A 20,401-nucleotide genomic window follows, 5' to 3' on the forward strand; every position below is an offset into this window, starting at 1 on the left:
ATATTTTATATACAATTAATTGGTCAATTAAACACTGATCTCAGTAATAGACTGCATAGATAAGGAAAGCTACCATTAAAGTTAGTAATATTTAAAATGTAGTTTTATAACGAATTCAAAATAAGGTTTTTAGTAATTCTGCGACACCTTAATTAGGAACTAGGTGATTAATTTAATATTTTAGCTAGAGATGAAAAAATTAGGTACTGAGTTTGACATACAACACGCATTCCGACAAACCAACAATACTTTGTCTTAATAAATTCTTATTAAAATAAACAAAATGAGGGATGAATACGATATGACGAATGAATTGATGCAGTGAATAATGCAGAAAGAGATTTAACAGAGGGAAACAACTGAATTGACTTCCGAAATTGACACACCCACGATGACAACGAAGCTGCCATAACCTCTACTGCACCATAAAAAGGGCAAGTGAAGGACGATAAATAAAACAACCTGGGCTCATTCTGCTCATTCAACTTCATTTCCCTTTTTCCTTAATTATGTTTCCTGCACTGTTCAACACAGCACAGCTTTTTCTCTCTCTCTCAAAATAAACCCATTAAAAAAAAACCATACATAATCATTTTCACTCCAAATCTAAAGAGGGCATAATACCAAATTTATTCGACTCTTCAAAACCGAATTTTGAACTTCAATGACTTTATTTTATGTGTCGTTATTTTGAGTTATGTAGAACTGTTTGGATTTTGGGAGCACTAACTAGTCACAAAACTGATGAAGGGTTCCAAAACGAGGGAAGGCCTTTGGTTTTCCTTTGTGCGCAAAAGATGGTGAAAGTGAGCATGGTCATAGATACCATAGTGTGTGACAAAGGTGGTAGTAGAATAGATTAATGCTCCAACTAATGAACTAAGTTAATTTATTGATTCATGCACCATGATAACAACTCTACATACTTTTCAATATCAGTTCTGTTCTGACGTACTGATACGGTACGTCCAAAATAATGAAACACTGGCGTATTCGTATATCTCCACACTTCGAATGCTTTTTATTACTCCATCAACAGGTGCTGCAACATCTTCTTCATCATTTTTATTTTCCATAATATTTTTTTTTTCATTTCATTTGGTTTATATGTCTTGTCTCCTTCTATCATTTTGCTTGTTACACTTTCACTTCTTTGTATCTCTCATTCTCATCTCCACACCAAAAAGTGCATAATATTTAATGTGGCATTTTTTCTTATAATTTTGCAGTTTCTGTTGGCCTTCTCTTGTGCTATCTGCTCGAAACCTAGAGAAAAGGATTTTGTTACATGGATGAATGATGTGGCGTAAGATGAGTGGCTTGCATGAGAATGAATGACTTAGAATAGGGTTAAAATGTCAACTTTGTTACAAGTAATTAAAAACCCGCACTATTCTCCACCTACATTGTGTATAAACTTTAGTTTGCATTGTAAAGATTAAAGAATGTGAGATAAGATAGTGATAAATAGCCTTATTTTTGTTGCATGCATATAGAAGTTGAGCATTACAAGATATAAAAGAAGCAAACAGTAGTTGTTGAAGTTAAGTTCTTGGAGCTATTAGCTAATTGAACAGGGGTTAGGGTTATTATATTCTACTAATTTGTCTACTAGACAATTTTTTTATAGGAAAAGTAATTATAAAATAAGATGGTAGGTAATAACTCTGGGACCCAAAAAACAGATTATAGCTGTGAAAAAACCAGGGCTATGGGTAAGCAAATTTAAAATTTTCTACAACAAAATCCAGGGTTTACTGCTGTTTTGAAGGCAAAAAAGTAAACCTGTCATGCAAGGAATTGATTGAGAAGTCAGAACATTTTTGGAGAACCTTTTTTTCAACGGTTTTTTTTCTTTGTTCATCATTTTATGTTATATTTGTGTTGTTTAAATGTTTTGGACGTACAGTACCTGTGTACGTTGATCAAGCGTTGCTTTATATAAGAAGATAGTTGGAGAGTTAAATTTTGTGGCGACGAGTATTGTTTTTGTGGGCTTGATGAGGACAATGAATGAAACCCAAAAGCCAAAATACTAATTACTCTTCAAAGGGAGACAAATGTAGGTAAAATATCTGATGCCAACTTAACTCCATCACCCAACTTCTTCAGCTTATTAAAGCCCTTTCCTCCTTTATATTCTTCCTTTTTCCATGTCAAAACATGTTGGACAAACCATTTTTCTAACTATATCAAAAATAATAACATTAAAAGTTAATATAATAAATGCTCTTTGTATTTTTAATGTAATGATTATTTTTAACAAAAATGTATTTGTAAGCTATGTTCAACATCTCATTGACTTCTGGTTTTTCTTATTTGAAAAACTTGTATAACCCTGTTGTGTTTAGCTAATAAGTTTATTTTAGTAATTTGTAACATTTTTCTAAACAAAATGCTGTTTGAAGTACGTTTTATCTTGCATGGTTTTATTAATTTTATTTTTTATTTTAATATTTTATAAACAAAATGACGTGATAAAAATATATTTATTATTATTATTACTATTATTATTTCAATACCTATACATTATTATATAATTTATTAAACTATTATACACACACCTAAAGAGATATATTTTTTATAATTATTATCTTCTATTAAATTAAAATAATTTTATTATTTAATAAAACACATTCTTATATACAAATGAACCACACCCTTAACTAAAAGAACAATAATATATATTCTCTAACTCCTATCATACAAAATTAGTTATCTTTTTTTATATTTTCCTAAAATCACATTATTTTAATATGCGGAGGCAACATGTTTGACTAATTATATATAATATTTATTTGACTATTTTGACATATTGCATTTTTTTTAGATATCTTTATGCTGCTATACGTATTTTAAATATCTTTATGCTGCTGTATATATAAGAAAACTAATGAAATTAAACTAATTATAATTAAAATAAGTTATCTAGAAATGTTGTTACAAATTAAGGGTAGAATTGAAAACTCTCAACATATATTTTTTAACAATAAAAACATAAAATTCATAAAAAATTTATAATTATGTTATTTGTATTATTTTTACTAAATTCTTCTAATTTAATAAACTAATGAGTTAAAAAAAAATCTCAGCTTTTTATAACAGTAAAAATATAATCGTTCTTGCTTATTTTTTTGAAAAGTTCTTAGAACAAATGATATTTGTTTGTAGCAAGGGAGGATAAGTTTAAAATTTAAAGCTGAAGGTAAAGAAACTGCAAAACCATAAAAAGCTAGGCATAGAGAGATTGGTGGAGATGTTGAGAGTGGTCCTCTGTGTGCATGCCTGATGAACACATTTGAAGCTATAGCTACTTATGCAGAACAGATTTGAAACCATTAATTAAAGTGTTGGCTTACGACATAGTTTGGCTTTGATGATGTTTGCGTGGTCCTGAACAAGCTTTGATGATGTTGTAAATGCATGTGAACATTGTTCAGCAGTAAAATCCTTCACTGAGGGAGAAATTTGTCACTATATGTAACCCTAGCTACCACATGACTGATATAAATAACTCACTATACCTCCCTAAGAAATAGTTCTGAAAGATTAAAACAGAAGCAAAAGGTAACTACTATGTGTGACTCTACGCAAACGGCGCCGAACATATGGGCATGGACCATTGTGTGAGTGGGTACTTATTTCTTAGCTTCACCTCATAACACAGTGCATATATAGAGATTCTATAGCTATACAAGAGGTTACTCTGATATATAGTATATATGCATAGATGATTCTACACAGAGATCTAATAATGAAAGACTAATGTTATGAAACAATGACAAAAATAGGTAGAAAAAGAAGCCACACAGAGCTCTCAAAGAACCTTGATGTTTAACATGTTCTTACTATTTTGCCTTTTGCAGATACAGAGTATGACGTGAGAAAAGAGAACCCTAATAATTATAGTATAAAAAATTCTTCTCCATCATCACACGATGTATATTTGTTTGTTATCTTATCAGTTTGAGCTTCAATTTATTTTCCTGTTGCTTCCAGCTACCCAAAGTATGCAACTCTTTTCTTACTTCAACATTTCTGCTTGGTCTATATATCTTTTTCAAATATGATACTACTCCCCTAAGCAATAAATTTCTTAAATACTTTAAAAATAAACGAATAAATAAATACAGTAAAATGATTTTATAAGCTAAAACTAACTTATTCATAAATTAAAAATGAAAATTTAAAGAAATTATAAAAATAACACTTTTATAAATTCAAATGAAACATAAACTAATTTTTAGCTTGTTAGTTTTTTCTCTCTTAAAAAGTACTTTTAAACAAATTTGTCTTATTATACCTTTTCATTTATTGTTAAAAAAGTTAAGTATTTCTTTAATAAACATATAGATTCAAACATATTATAAGTAAGTATTATGATTAGCTTATTATTATTATTATTTTTAAAGTTAAATATATTATCACTATTAATGTAAAATTGAAATTTGTTTTTATATTTAAAAAAATGTATTTTGGTCAACACGCTTTAAAAATGGGTGACTGTAATCCTCTTAGTTTAAGTGTGTTAAAGTTTATCTTCATAAATTAAAATATATCAAACGGTATATTAATCTAAAATATCACTTAATCAATAAAAAAATTTAACACGCAATTTAATTAAAAATATTTTATTTATTTATTTTTTAAAATTTGAAAAACAAATTATATAAAAAATTTCATATGAAAAACTAAAATCATATTCAACATTTTCTTTAATATTAAATGTAATGTTTTAAACTAACATATGCTTAATGGGAAGAACGGACATCGCTTATTTTTTATTTCCTGTAGCATTCTCTTCTTAAAAGTTGTTTAAGATTTAAAAAATAATAAAGTATTCATAGGTTTTTTAATCTAACAAAATATTATTTTTTAGTTTACCTTTTTCATTGTATGTAAATTAAATAAAGATTAAAGGGAAATTAATAATATAAGTGATAAAAGAATAATTAATTTTATTTCGAAATTTAAAATCAAAATTAAAAAAAAAAGTTATTTTTCAAAAACACTATGCATTAAAATATCGTTTTTCTCAAATTATCTTTTTAAAGTTATCTTATGAAAGATAAATAATAAGTTTATGTTATATAGAACTCAGACACAAGTCAAGTCAGTAAATATCATGTACCAATAATTTAAAAAAAAAATGATATATATAACTAATATTACAAGTACAATTAAATTTGCTACTTTAAAACACCTAGAGTAAACTTTTCAGTCATATCAATTTTTTTGAAAAGTTGTAGGGCATTTATAAAACCTATTGTGTTTGGTTAATCCTTAAATTTAGCAATTATTAATCCTTAAATCTATGAAATGCATGAAGTTTATTTAAGGTGAAGCTTGTTTAACACAATCACTTTTATCTAAAATTTAAGCCTTTTAAAACATGCACTTAAATAAAACTAAAATAATAAAAAGAAGAAGGGTGGGATTCGTTTAGACGTTTTGAACTTTATTGTATAAAACCCCACCTGTTTAACTCTTATATGGACATAAAATTTCAAAAACTTTAGATACATTAAACCTGAATAATTTTTATTTTAAATATTTTATTTAAACAAAACAATGTATATTTAGTACATTTTTTATTTAAATAAGTAATTTTAAATATTAAACAGTATTTAAAAATTTAATTTAATCATTCAAAATATTAATAATATTTTCACCCAAAATTATTTGTAGCTGATCTCGATTGCAATTATTTCAACCCAAAACTATCGAAATTATTTTTTCAATGTTGTTGGTAAAAGTCAACTTTTTGATCGATCAAAAACTATCAACTAACGTCTCAAATTTCGTAAAACACATTTTTCAAGCTATAAATTCACATGTCCAAACATTTATTATAAATTATAGTTTTTATATAAGTAAATCTAATTTAGCAAGTTTTTCATCTTAAATCAGTAAAAAATTAATCAAAATCGTGCTAAGAAATCACAAGGACAATATTAAGTCAAGGACTAGTATAAAAGGAACAAGACAAGATTAGGGAAAATATGAAGGACCAAAAATAATTTAACACATAGCAAAACCATTGCATCGAAAGATCGATTTAGAAACACACCAGAGTAAGACATTTTCGTTTATTATTTTATCAGAACTCAAGTATTTGTAGTAACGTAAAGCAAATCACTACTATGCAACTCAAGAATTAAAAAAAAAACAACAAATTATGCGCTAAGAGAATGGGTATATTATATTTACTTGTGAATTGTGGTAAAGGTAAGTGGCAATTTAAATAGTGAAACATCAGTTCTGCTTCTTAACATTGCACTTAATAAGATACACCTAAATTTTCCAAGTGTATAAAAATTTGTGTCAATACCTGATGGAAGGCACAATAATATGAGGAGAGGAAAATCTACAACAGCATCACAATTAAGTTCCAGACAGAACAGACCAGCCAAAGCAAGTGTTAGCGAAGTTTGTTTTCCTGTTTCTGTATTCATCTCATCTGACAAAGGCAGAAAACATAGAGTGGACAGACACAGAAACGGTGATTACATAAAAACTATAGAATGGGTAAAATGTGTTTTTATCCCGGTAGAATTTCTAAAATTCAGTTTTAGTTTCTCAAAATTTTTTGTCAGTTTTTTCTCCCTCTAATTTTGAAATACACCATTCTTTCCTCCAAATGCTATCTAAGCTAACTTTTTGTCGTCCATAAAGCGTTATTTAATCATTTGGAGAAGTAACAACGTGCATTCTAAAACCAGAGAAACTAACAAAAGAATTAAGAAGAACTAAAATTAAACTTCAAAAATTTTAGACAGACTGAATATATATTTGACCCCTTCATACCGTGCATACCAACTACCAAAAAATTTTAAAAATAAATTCCTACTGTGTGGTTATTTCAGAATTCCGCTTCTGGTGCGCTCTCTCAAATGACTAGGTATAATAAATACAGAATCTACACAAAGCCCACCTTTAGAGTGTGTACAGTCAATCTGTTTCATGGAGAATCTTACTTTGGTTGTAGGTTCTGATCCCCTGACAATAAACTCACCCACCTTGTAATCTACCCAATGTCCGCACTTTTGATTGCCGTGTGCATCATCAGGTTCAGCTTCATCCAGGCAGCACTCGAATGAAGCTCGCTGACCATCCATGGTTGACAACTCAAATTTCACTGGTTTTATGTCCCAACCATGGGTGTGTTCATAGTTGCGCACGCGTCTCCCAAGCCTCTTTGAAAATCGTCCAAGGTGAAGCCTAAAGGATAGAGTATAAATATCAGCAGGAAATGGGAAGCTGACCTCCCCGTCCACTTCAAACCACCATATTTGCTGCAAATATGCTACAGTGTTGAACCTGAAATAAACAAACAGCAGAACTGTAATGCAATCCTCAGAAAAAGGAGCTGACAGATTAAACAAAGCAGCTTCAGTATCAGGATTAAGAGTGCTACAATTTGCAGAAAGCACAAATAAGCAGAAAGTTGACATAATGTAACCAGAAGTACATTAAGAATTACACGTCCAACTATTCATGTCTAGTAACAGGTTCTGCAGACCAACCAAAACCACCTATTCATGTTTTATTCCTAGGTCGGGTCAGTTTGGTTGAATTAGGTTGACTATTTTATGGTTCAGAACGCTCAAGGCTACACATAAGATCAACCAATCTAAGCTGAACCAAATTGCAAAACATGATTGAAAGTTAAAACATTATTCCTAGACACAGATAACTAAGGTAGAATCGGACTCCTCTGCTTAAAAAATTAATGAGTTATGTTTTCTATTTTAATGTGAACGGGCATTTAAAGAACAATTTTTCCCGTGTATGATTCTTGGCATAATTGCCAGGCAGTTTTGAATGTTTTACTATTAACTTTGGCACCTTATGTGTTTTTTGGGTAAAATCGTAACAAAAAAATAGTTAGAGCATTCAATACTTCGTTTCATTATCTAGCATGTAAAATTGATAATGGGGTTGAAATTAATTGTCAGTAATGAAAATTTTTCATAGGAGGATTGTTCATAGTTGTTCATCATCACTAAAGGTCTGTTCTTGTTAAAATAGACTAATCTTAGAATTTGAGCTAAGTACTTAACCCTCAAAATCAATTGTAAGGTAGGGACTAAGTCAACTTTACAAGCACAACATCAGTTATAACTGCAGTTGATATAGAATTTCAACCCGCTTAGAGCCAACATCCCATTGGTTGTATACTTTGATGTTTCACTAAACATTTCTAATAGGCCACAATTAAGACAGCTTAGAAGTAACTGCAATCAAGGCAGGCTAGGGATGATCACAATTAAGCTGCTTTCCAATAATTAAATCACAAAAATTATTGTTGTGTAGGTGACAGGAGTGTAATTTTTAATTTAGAGGTGAGAATAATGCTCTTCATCTCTCAAGAAGCATAGTTCAACCAATTATAATAGCAAATTCATGCTCTTCATTCCCTTCAATACATGCACAAGTAAGTAGACAAGTCTAATGTGCAAATATGAAAAATGCTTTCACACAAAGCGCTCTCTCCTCACAAAACACACACAAAACAGATATATATATATAATATATATATATATATATGTCGGACCAAGATATTTTTCTCTTCAGAGGAGGAAATTTAGCTGAGGATACCTTTGCTTACTCTATACCATAGTTAATATTTGGGTCATACAAGAAATACAGACCAATTAAATCATTTAACATCACGGGGTCATTTGATGTGGGTGGCAGGTATTCCCTCCTGCTCCTGCCTTGGGCCGCAGGGGACTACTCTAGATTGATCATTTGATCCAATTAGTATTTTCATAAAATACTTGAAAATTCGTACATATTTAAATTCAAAAATTGAACAAGTAGCACCTAAAAATTAAACACTCACGTTACTGATAAGGTTTGCAACTTCTAGAAGATGTACTGGACAGAAAGGCCACATAGCTTATGGAATGTTAAACCAAAAGCAATACAAAAATAAACAAGCATATATTTGAAACTAATGCACATGACAATACACTAAGATAAGATTTTAAGATATTCTAGACACCAAATAACATTGTGATATTCTAGCCTCATTGATGATCATCTACATTACTGGTCAATACACTAAGATAAGATGTTAAGATATTAACTTGATTGGAAGAAAAGCCATATCTAGAAATGCCCAGAAATATCCAGTCACAATGGTTATTTTAGGACATTGGAAAGCACATATTCTTTGTTAGATATATTATCTTTATTTTATATTTATCTTTTATCTTTAGTTAATTTGTTATTATTTCTTATTTGTATTTTGGGCTTGGCCCATATTTCTTCTATTAAAAATAGAGGACCTTATGTGTATATTCAACACAAGGGAGTTTAATCTCATTTATAGTTTTTCACTATATTCAACACGGTATCTAGAGCCTAAGGTTCTTTTGAAGAAAAAGTTTCTGGTGTCTCTGCAACTACATCCGCCACTGCCGCCGGTGGCGCCATCTATTGCCGCCGCCGCCGCCATCTACTGTTGTCTCTTCTGACCTCTCTTTTGTCACCATCGCGTTTGACCCGTCCATATATGTTTTTTTCCCATGGAAAAGATGGTTTTTGTTAGTTTATTTATAGCCGTGGTGGCTCTCCAACAATTACCTCTTTATCCACTGGTGGCATTTTTCAACGGCGATTTGTAAAAAGAGATTTACATGGAGCAACCTCTCATATTTGTTGCTCAAGGGGAGTCTTTTGGGTTGGTATTTCATCTTCTATGTTGTCTTGCAAATCATTAGCAATTTGGTGTCACTCGAGTGTAGAAGCATATATTTTCACTAACACTTATGAATATATTAGTAATAAGCTTGAGGGAGAGTGTTAGATATATTATCTTTATTTTATATTTATCTTTTATCTTTAGTTTGTTATTATTTCTTATTTGTATTTTGGGCTTAACCCATATTTCTTCTATTGTAAATAAAGGACCCTATGTGTATATTCAACACAAGGGAGTTTAATCCCATTTATAGTTTTTCACTATATTCAACACTTCAAATTAATCAGAGGGGTATTTCCCAATGCACACTTAGGCAGTCAAGTGCTAGCAAATGCAAAAGCTTAACTTTGAAAACCAAATAATACAACTTAATAAGGAAAATAACATGATCTATATGTATGTATGCTGTTGATGACTTCCGTACAAGTGATACAAAATCACTGACTTCCCATTCTTTTACTTAGAGTACAGGTAAGTTACTATTCCTTCCCATTCACCTTTACCCAAAAAATGAAATAGCATACATAGTTGATCTAAGGGTCGCGCATAAAAAGGTAAAAATGTCTAACACCTACCACCAAATTACCCCCATTCACCGAATAATGTTGGAAAAGCAAAACAATAATCATATCGTTGCTTATTATGATAACAAAACACATTTTTGACTTAAAACTTCCGTTCAGCATTCTGAACAAGGCCACCTATAACATACAACAACAAAGCAAACACGATATTTTTTTTTCTATCAGATAAATGAATTTGCATCACTGGAAGTTAAAATAATGAATCAAAAAGCATTCTGCAGAGATGTGCAGCACTTGGCACCTTTGATTCCCTCAACCCATCCCCTTGCCAAAACTCCCCACCACCATTACATTATGTGGGTAGAAATTGGTTATTGCAGAGGATAGAGATATTTTATTACATTAAATATGAAAATATGATATGATTTGATAGGGAATTTCCCATTATTTCATCTTTGTTATGAATTAGAATACTTATGAGGGTACAGAACATATAGAAGATTCCTTCCAGGATTCTCCCTTCTCAAAATAGCACCAGTGCCATACCATCCATCATGACCTATTTTCCAGCCTGCAACCACAACCATTAGCATCACCTTTACATCCTCTAAGCATTTTCTTTTTCTCTGCTACAGTCGTTGTGTCCTCTATGCACTTTTACTCTCTGGCATTCATCGTGCCACCTAACCATTTTTAACAAGCTTAACTCGTATGATAATGTGTTGACAGAACATGTTGAAGATTGATAGTCACTTAAATAAGGAGAAAGTCATGCCCGTGAAATACCTATTAGCTATGTTATAATTTACCTTTTTAGCTTCGGCGACCAACTAACTGACATGTTTACTAAGTCTCTGAAGGAGGAACGTGTTGACGACATTTGTAGCAAGCTTGTCTTGTATGACACATATGCTCTAACCTGAGGGGAGTGTTAGAGATATGATTTGATTGTATTAAATAAGGAGACATGATATTAATTGATAGGAAAATATCTGACCAAATATTTCTCATTATTAGATACTGATTTTGTTCCTTATTATTGTACCTCTTCTTATTTATAAATAAGAATATTCATGTGTGTCATTCAATACACAAAATTCATTTTATTCCTTCTGGGTTTCTCTCTTCGTGGTAACATCGTCGGGTACCTGTTTGTCACTAATCCTTTCAACAACAGGTTAGTTAGTTAATTAATTATAGTCAGATAGGAGTTGCTTATAAATAAGAAGAATCGAGATAGAAAAGAGTTATCTTTGGGTTGGGGAAGTCTTTGGGAGAGATCCAGGTTTCTCGAATACCTAGAGTGAACATTGTTTTCCATCAATCAAAAACATTTTGGTCTACAGTCTGATCCAGTTTCTATCACTTTTCAATCCTCTTGTTTTTGTCCAAACCCAGTCCAACAACCATGCACAAACTAAAACATGTTTTCTTCAAGTACATGTCCCATTAAAGCCTCACAGAAGCGTACAAACAACATTCAATAATCCAGAGAAGCATTCCATCTTGCTGCATGCTCAGTAGAAGCATGTATAGCATGGGTTTTTAAAACTCCAACCTCAAATAGCAGCAGAAACATGATTTCTCTAAAGTTGCCCCAAGTTCTCACATCATTTTAAGACCAAAATAGAAAGTCATAAATCAAAGTCACGCACAACTAACCTAACCGTACATCACCACAACTCTCAACAAAACATAATTTAAGAAAAAATGCAGGTTCTGAGAATCTAACCTAGATTCCTCAGTAGGAACCCAAGTCCAGTATCTACGGTCATCAATTCCAGTAATAGACATCGCCTTCGCCGAAATTGACATGCAAACCCTTCCCGTGACCCTGTCCAGCCACACTTCCTGCAAAACCATAATCCGTCAACTAATCTCCAACAACCAATCAGGCAACTCAGTGACACAAAAAGAAAAGCGCGCCGCACCTTGTTGCCGTCGTCGAACGGCACTGGACGAGAGAGCAGCGCGAAAATGTCCTTCTTGGAGAGATTCCGGTACCTCTCGGCAGGCATCAAATCGAGCAGATCTTGGTAGTTGGTAGGCAGCTTGGTTTGCCAGACGGAATCGGCGGAGGCAGCGCCGCGAAAAGAGCGGTTGAGGCGCGCTAGGTTGCATATCTCCGGCGGAGTGAGGTGGAGGAAAACGCGGGCGACGCAATTCTCCGGAATGTCACCGAGGCCCGGAGCGGCGGCCGAACCGTTGCTTCCTAGGTTCGACAGCGAGGCCCCCATTCCCTCCCGATCACCCGTTCTTTCCTTTCATTCAAACCTGGCCGAAGAAGGAAAGGAAGGAAGAACGGAAGAGACAATGGCAGAGTGAGTGCGGAATTATAGAATTGAATTGAAGTGAAAGGTGAGTTGGAGAATTACCTTGGAAATAGGAATTATGGGATTTCTATGTTTGGCTTCCGAGGGGAATTTTCCCTCAAAGTTAACACGGGTTCAGATTCGATACAATACAATCTCTATTTCCCATCCACCCATCACCTTCACTTTATTTTTTCCATTCCTTTCCTTTCCTCTCTAATTCTCCATATTTCTTCATTCCCATACCAATTTTAGTACACAATAAACAAATCAAAACATTTAATTCTTATTTATAAATGTATAAACTATATATTTAAAATCAATATAAACCTACAAAATTAATCGTATTACTTAATTACAGCTTTTCTTCACCCAAGTATTTTATATATCAATTCATGCTTTAACCGTCAATTGATCACTCAGTTTATCAATCAACAATAAAATAATAATTAAAGAAAGTGTTTTTCCTCAATATTATAAAGTTATTTGTATACTGTATATAAGTATTTTAAAAAGGAAGCACTTATTAAACTCTAGTTTAACTTTACTTGTTGGCGAGTCTTATCGTGGTGAGTAAGTTAATCACTTTAAACTTTATTTCTTTTTACTAAATATTTAAATTCAAAATTTTCTATTATTTATTTTATTTTTATCAATAAATATGTTATTTAGTGATGACCTAAGCAGAGGCATAATGTTGATGAACCAATATTACGTTAAGCGATATATTATATTGTTGACTGGTTTTTTCCTTACTATTCAATATTACTATTCTGTATTAATTTTAAATTAAAGTTATTAATACTATAATTAATGAATCCACTTTATTAAATTTTAAATATTTGTAAAGCAGGTTCTACGAACATGTCATAATTTTGAGAATAATAATTTTAAACGTAATAAAATAAACCCTTAAATATTAATTTAGTTTTTATTTTCGTTGAATTTAGTTTTAATATTTTTCTTTTTAATTTATTTTCAATTTTTATCAATTTTGTTAAATTTAATCCTTTTTAATGTTTTTTAAATAATTAATATAGGTTACATGCAGTGACTTTTTAAGTTTTATTTTTTTATTTTTTTTATTTTTTTAAAATTTGTATTAATATGTGTTATGTGACAATAACAATGTGATGTATCAGTATTATATATCAATATCTTATATGTAATTTGATTTCTATCTAATTTGACTTTTATATGCGATTGAATTCAATCTTAATCTATTTTTTAAATGAAGTAATTTTATCTTTTCTAAAAACGAAATTTAATATTTATATAAATGTTATATTGATATTTTATAACCATGTTTTTATTAAATATTTTTAATTTAGGATTAGAGTTAATTTAAAATTAGGTTCAATTTCACATAAAATATTATAAATTAAATTAACTATTAAATAAAAATGTCATACAACATGTCAAATTTAAATATTTTTTATATTTTTTGTAAAAATAAATATTTTTATATTTTTTTGTGTGTTTTTATCACAATAGTAATTACAATAATTAATTTTTATTTTTATTTAATATTTTACGTGATTTTTAACCTATTAACATTTTAAACTAATGTCAATGTTGTTAGTTCACACTCTTAAATTTTTGTTTAATTTTAAACCAACTGTAACCTTAAATAAAAATTATTTAATAAAAATTTGAATTTAATAAGTATAATATTTATAAAAAAATTAAACTTAATTTCAGTTTAGGTATAAAATTGATCTATTAAAAAAAGTGAATAAAAATAACTAGGATCAAATTGAATATAAAACTAACATGTGACACCACATCAATATGTGATGTTGATACTGACACTCGACAATGCAGTAGGATTGACACGTGGATATTTTTAAAATAAATAATAATAAAATAAAATTTTAAAAAAACCATGATTCATGACCTATATTGTTCACAATTAGTTAATTATTTAAACGATATTAGAAAAATGATTAAATTGAACAAAATTGATAAAAATTAGAACTAAATAAGAAAACAAAAAGTTGGGACTAAATTGAACCAACTCAATAAAATAGAGAAAAAAAATTAATATTTAAACCTAAAATAAATAATAAATAAAAAATATAAAAATAATCAAGCATGTGTCTTGAAAATTATTTTATTTAATGAAATTGATTATTGCATTCTTCAAAATACAATATAATTGAATAAAAAAATAATTAAGGTTATGATGAAAGAAAAAAGTTAAATGAAATTTAATTAAATTTTTAACGAATACTAAATAAGTTGAATAGTCGAGAAAATGAAATAAAACTAAGAGTTAAGAATAAGAAAGATAAATTTTGTAGACCTTTTCATATGAAAATTATATAATATATACAAATATTAAAACGAGTAAAAATAATGCAATGTATATTAAAGTTTATTATATTTGATGAATCTAATATTTGTCTTCTTTTAGATGTAATACACATTTGAATGAATTATCCAGGGAAAATGAGATATAATCGAAGTTATGCTAAGAAGAAAAATATATAGAGAATATAAGTGAATGAATTCCAGATATTAGGAGAGAGAATGAATAATAATATAACAAAAACATTAAAACTAAAACAAAGGCTAAAGTGAAAAATTTAGACTATTTTAGTAATTTAAAATGAAAGTAAATACGAAGATGAAAAAATATATGAATCAAGATAAACGAATATATACATATTTATAGTCCTTCTCATATTTAATTTTAAAAAATTGAATATGTACTTTTATATATATATATATATATATATACACCTATAATACTCGAAGATTCCAAAAAAATGCGATTGATTAAGACAATACTTAAATATATAAAGTTTATTTCCATATCTTAAAACTTTTCGTCATAAATTTATCAATATAAAACTACTATGTTTAAAATATTTCTAAATATAAAAATATTACATGAAATTTTTGTGTCACAAATGTAAAACAAATAAACTACCATATTAGATTTTTTAAAATATCAAACTCATTTTTCATCATGACATAACGCATAAAAATAATGATGTAGTGCTATTATTGTAAATAAGTGTATTCAAGGTTAAAAATTCAATATAAGTTGAAATTCTCCATTTGATTAAAAGTTATAAGATAAATATCATGTAAGTATAAAAATCTTTAAACCTACTAGTTTAAGATTTAATATTTCATATCTTATATAAATTTATCCACTACCTATTATCAAATTTTTGTAGTAACACTTTTTTTTACTTAATTAGACACCCTCTTTTTGATATCTTTCCCTCTATAAATGCAACAGAGGTCATAGGATGAAGTTTCTTTGAAAAGTTATTCAATAAATTTTGAAATAAATTTTGAAATATGTTGATTGGAAAATGTAATCTTAAAATTATTTTTGAAATGTGGAATTGCCGGAAAAAATGTGTGAAAATACAAGGGAAACAACATTTTAAATCTTGTATAAACTCAAATGGAACCTGGTGCAGTAGTTTATATTTTTTTTTTATCAAGATAAATATAATACAAGTTTCTCATCTTAAATTTATAAAAAGGTAACAAAGTTATGCTTAAAGATGAAAATAATTTATATTTTAGAATGACCAAACTGATTAAAACAAAAAAGACCAAAATAATTTTATAAATCAAAATTAAAATAAATCTCTCTTTTACTTGATGAAAATGTAGTTGTAATATTACTGTTATTTCTCTCTTGTTTTAACTTTTTACCCCTGAATGCTCGCACATCAAAAGATGATTTATTTTTATCCTAGTAAAGAAAATCCGTGAATTGGCATATTATAAAAAACTTGCCAATTGGAATTAATAAAGAAGAAAAGATAGCATTTGGATAAACTAAGAACTACAAAACCAGCGGCACCTCGTCGTGGTGCGCAACCGGTGCTGTTATTCGACCACTAATCTTAAAAAACAAGTTGAAAAGAGAGATATACATTTTTTAATGCCAGAGGAAATAATATATATATTTTTTAAGCTTTTTCCCCACTAGTAAAGTTACAAACTACTTTTTAAAGTTGCATCAGTAACAATTTGTAGTCTTTAAATACTCAGGACCTTCAGTTAACTTTATAAAAAATATTAATTACTTTAATATTTTTATGAAATGATATTACAAAATATATTCCTATCATAATTTCCATTGGAAATGTGTTTTTTTATACTAACAACACGTATATATTAGACTCATGAACTAATTTTAAAAATTGTAGAACCAAGTCATGAGAATTTGAAATTTTATGTTAACTTCTAATTTCGGAAAAGGTTGTAGACTTAATAACACATTTAGATTTTTAACTATTATAATGGAATAATTTTGGTCTTTTAGACTTTAATTAAACCATTTTTAATCTTTCACCTATCACAAGATTGTTCAGTTTAGATTCTTTAGAATTTTTTTTATTAAATATTGAATAAATTTTATTGTCACCTTACTAAATAATACCAGGATTGATGTTTTGATAAAGTTTAATTATATTTTTTTTATCGTTTATATCTATAACGTAAAAAAACAAAAAAATATAATTAAATTATATCAATAGGTATAAATTATAAAGTTAATAATACTATCAAAGAAATAGTTTCATGTTAACAAGTTTGTTAATAAAAACCTCCTCTATTACTAAACTTTTGGAATTTTCCTTTCACAATTAGAAAAAATAGACCATAATTGAATAATTAGTACGAGTAGACTCATTTATTGTTTATAACATGTTATAAACGAAACTAAAAAAATGTGCATTGACAGTGCATATTAATTTCTTTTGTAGTTTTAAAACACATTTTCAATGACATGAAAAAGATTAGTATGTATATATATATATATATATATATATATATATATATATATATATATATATATATTAATAATATATTAGTTGCTTTAAATTATACACAAGTGGGAAAAAAGTATGTAAATATAATACATAATATATATATTTTTGTTAGCAAATATATAATACATTATAAACTTAATGAGAAAAAAGCTAAAAGGAAAAATATTTAAACTAAAATAAATCATTGAAGATGTTATTAATTGTGATGACAGAAGAAAAAGTATTTATAAACTAAAGTTGAGAAAAAATTATGTTTGAGAGTTATAGAAAAGTGATATTTGTTTTGTTTTAGATCTCTGAATAGACTAATAATAAGCATAAACACTTATGCAGAATCTAGTGTCTGGTTTGAAACAAGAGTTTAAGTGGACGTGGACCAGCCCATTTAGCACAAAACCTGTGGGTTATGTTTTTCAAAGCGCCAACAAAACCATGGGCAGTTTTCTCTCACTGCTGTAGCATAACCAGCTGCTTCACCCTTTGTATTTTATCTCTATTATCTTATTACCATATGCTACATGTTATAATCTATATATCCATCATTCTCTTTCTTCCTTCTACCCACCCATGCTTCTGCATAATCATCTTTCGTACAATACCATCTCGGCCCTTTTTTCTTTTCCTCTTCACCATTGACTTCTGCATAGTCTTTAAAATGCTGAGGAAAAATAACATGCACCAGGTCTTTGTGGAAGCACATTTCATTTCATTTTCTACACGCCAAGCGATTTATTGGTAAGGTGAACGTGCGTTATGATGTTGATTACACTACGTCGATCTAACTATTTCTCAAAACCTGAGTGCTTTAGTCAAATTTCTTTTCACCCCTTTTGAATTTTGAATTGTTCTAACTCCAATTTCATTGTAAATTTCCACAAATATTGAGTGGGATTGGTGATTTTCATAAATATCCGCAAACTGGTGTATATATTGAGGAGTTGATGGAACCCAATGCATTAGGGGGTGGAATATTTCCTAACATAAGTAGCGGTTTGTTAGGAGTAGAAAACCTTCAAAACCAGCAAAACCCTCCACACTCTTTGCACCACCCCCAAATGGTTTCCTATGCTTCGCACCATGACACTGACACACATCAGCAACACCCACCACAATCAATCAAACATGGCTACAACTATTCCGTGGGTAAAACCAACAAGTTACAAATCACACTCAGTGATGAAGATGAGCCTGGGTTCACAGCAGAAGACTCCGGTGATCCCAAGAGAAAAATGTCTCCATGGCATAGAATGAAGTGGACTGACACCATGGTAAGACTCTTAATAATGGCTGTTTATTACATTGGAGACGAGGCTGGTTCAGAAGGCGCTGATCCCACCAAGAAGAAAGTCACGGGATTGCTGCAGAAGAAAGGGAAATGGAAATCGGTGTCAAGGGGCATGATGGAAAAGGGGTACTATGTATCTCCCCAACAATGCGAAGACAAATTCAATGACTTGAATAAGAGGTACAAGAGGGTCAACGACATTCTGGGCAAGGGCACAGCTTGTCGGGTGGTGGAGAACCAAACATTGTTGGACACCATGGATCTGTCCCCAAAAATGAAGGAGGAAGTTCGAAAACTGCTCAACTCCAAGCACTTGTTCTTCAGGGAAATGTGTACCTATCACAACAGTTGTGGCCACAACAACAACTGTGGCACTTCGAACGTGCAACAATCAAGTGAGGCTCAACCACAACATCAACATCAACATCAACAGCAGCGGTGTTTGCATTCATCGGAGAACGGGGTGGGGGGTCTGAGAATGTTGAAAGAGGATGAGGAGGAGGATAATGAGGAAGAGGATTCGGAGGATTTTTCTGATGAGGAGGAAGAGGAATCGGGAGAAGGAGCATCAAGGGGTATGGAGGAGGATGAGAATGATGTGATGAGGAAGAGAGCGAGGAAAGGAGGGTTTGGTGGGTTGTCATCATCATCATCGATATCATCTCAGGCGATGATGCAGCAATTGAATGGCGAAGTGAGCGGTGTGTTGCAAGATGTGGGGAAGAGTGCATGGGAGAAAAAACATTGGATGAAGAAGAGGGTGGTGCAGTTGGAGGAGCAGCAGGTGAGTTATCAAATGCAGGCGTTTGAATTGGAAAAGCAACGGTTGAAGTGGGCCAGGTTTAGCAGCAAGAAGGAGAGGGAAATGGAGAGAGATAAGCTTCAGAATCAACGGAGGAGGCTGGAAATAGAGAGAATGGTCTTGCTAATTCGCCAGAAGGAGCTTGAATTGGTTAATGTTCATCAACAGCAGCAGCATCAACAGCAGCATTCTTCTACCTAGAATTGAAGAAATTACTGTCTAGTTTTATGTATGGTAGTTGAAATTAGTATAAGAGCATATGTAGACTTGGAGATTCTTCATTTTCTGTGGTAATCATTCCAAGTAATTTCGAAACATGTAGTATGCTTGCTTGTTTGTAGACAATTTTTGCGTTCTTGCTTTTCTGTTTTGAATAAAGTTTCCACTCACATATGAGTTTTGAGGGAGAAAATTAAACTTCTGTAAACTGAAGTTGTTCATTGGAAAAAAAAAGGAATGGGAAGAGAAGGAGAAAGCAAAGTGTTATTGAGCATTTTGCCAGTTATGGCTCAACATGTGCTTGAAAAATAGTTTTAGAAATAAAAAAATAATAACACACGCCCGGTGGGACTCGAACCCACAATCGCTTGATTAGAAGTCAAGCGCCTTATCCATTAGGCCACGAGCGCTTGTTATTATAAAGATTCAATTCTTTTGTTTTAATAAAATAAATTTAAAAACTAATTTTCGCTTAGGACAATTAAGAATGGGCGGGAGAGGTTGTATAAATAGAGAACAATTATATAGATACGATATTGTAAATAATATACAGATTCCCAATCTTTTTTGTGTTTCTTGGAGAGGAATAGAGTACTGGAATTAGGTTCCCAATCTAGGAACCTAACAGTTCTAATATCAACAATTTAACGATTCAGATATTCCTCGGGCCAATGTTTTTTAAATTGAATTATTAAACGTTTAAAGATAGTAGTTCATACCTTAAAACATATTGTCCCTCGTC

At 30.4% G+C, this 20,401-nt stretch overlaps 2 protein-coding genes and 1 non-coding gene across 4 annotated transcripts; 1 reads left to right on the forward strand and 2 right to left on the reverse strand.

Annotated features, from left to right (window-relative positions):
* Positions 1-6,352: 6,352 nt before the first annotated feature.
* LOC124828298 (F-box protein PP2-A15-like) lies at positions 6,353-12,767 on the reverse strand. 2 transcript variants are annotated; one of them, XM_047301556.2, is made up of 4 exons: positions 12,612-12,767; positions 12,168-12,510; positions 11,969-12,087; positions 6,353-7,320 (listed from the first exon to the last, which is right to left on the reverse strand). In XM_047301556.2, exons 2-4 carry the CDS (start codon positions 12,471-12,473, stop codon positions 6,858-6,860), a joined length of 888 nt encoding a protein of 295 aa, XP_047157512.2. In that variant the 5' UTR covers positions 12,474-12,510; positions 12,612-12,767; the 3' UTR covers positions 6,353-6,857. The 2 variants fall into 2 exon arrangements, with proteins under 2 accessions (XP_047157512.2, XP_047157513.2); XM_047301557.2 differs by lacking the exon at positions 12,612-12,767 and having other exon boundaries at positions 12,168-12,605.
* Positions 12,768-17,884: 5,117 nt separating this feature from the next.
* Positions 17,885-19,901, forward strand: LOC124828297 (sequence-specific DNA binding transcription factor). Its single transcript, XM_047301555.2, has one exon. It carries the CDS (start codon positions 18,295-18,297, stop codon positions 19,639-19,641), a length of 1,347 nt encoding a protein of 448 aa, XP_047157511.1. The 5' UTR covers positions 17,885-18,294; the 3' UTR covers positions 19,642-19,901.
* Positions 19,902-19,996: 95 nt separating this feature from the next.
* TRNAR-UCU (transfer RNA arginine (anticodon UCU)) lies at positions 19,997-20,069 on the reverse strand. The gene has a single exon. It is a non-coding gene; the product is annotated as a tRNA-Arg (tRNA).
* Positions 20,070-20,401: the final 332 nt, after the last annotated feature.

The sequence above is a fragment of the Vigna umbellata genome, chromosome 5 (genome assembly GCF_029865625.1).
Source record: "Vigna umbellata cultivar VRB3 chromosome 5, Vumbellata_1.0, whole genome shotgun sequence".
NCBI lineage: Eukaryota > Viridiplantae > Streptophyta > Magnoliopsida > Fabales > Fabaceae > Vigna > Vigna umbellata.

Coding starts and splice junctions, on each gene's coding strand:
- LOC124828297 (XM_047301555.2), top strand. CDS start 18,295: ATGGAACCCAATGCATTAGGGGGTGGAATATTTCCTAACATAAGTAGC.
- LOC124828298 (XM_047301556.2), bottom strand. CDS start 12,473: ATGGGGGCCTCGCTGTCGAACCTAGGAAGCAACGGTTCGGCCGCCGCT. Junction 12,088..12,167: donor CGTTCGACGACGGCAACAAG/GTGCGGCGCGCT, acceptor ATGGTTTTGCAG/GAAGTGTGGCTGGACAGGGT. Junction 7,321..11,968: donor GTTCCTACTGAGGAATCTAG/GTTAGATTCTCA, acceptor TGTTTATTTCAG/GTTCAACACTGTAGCATATT.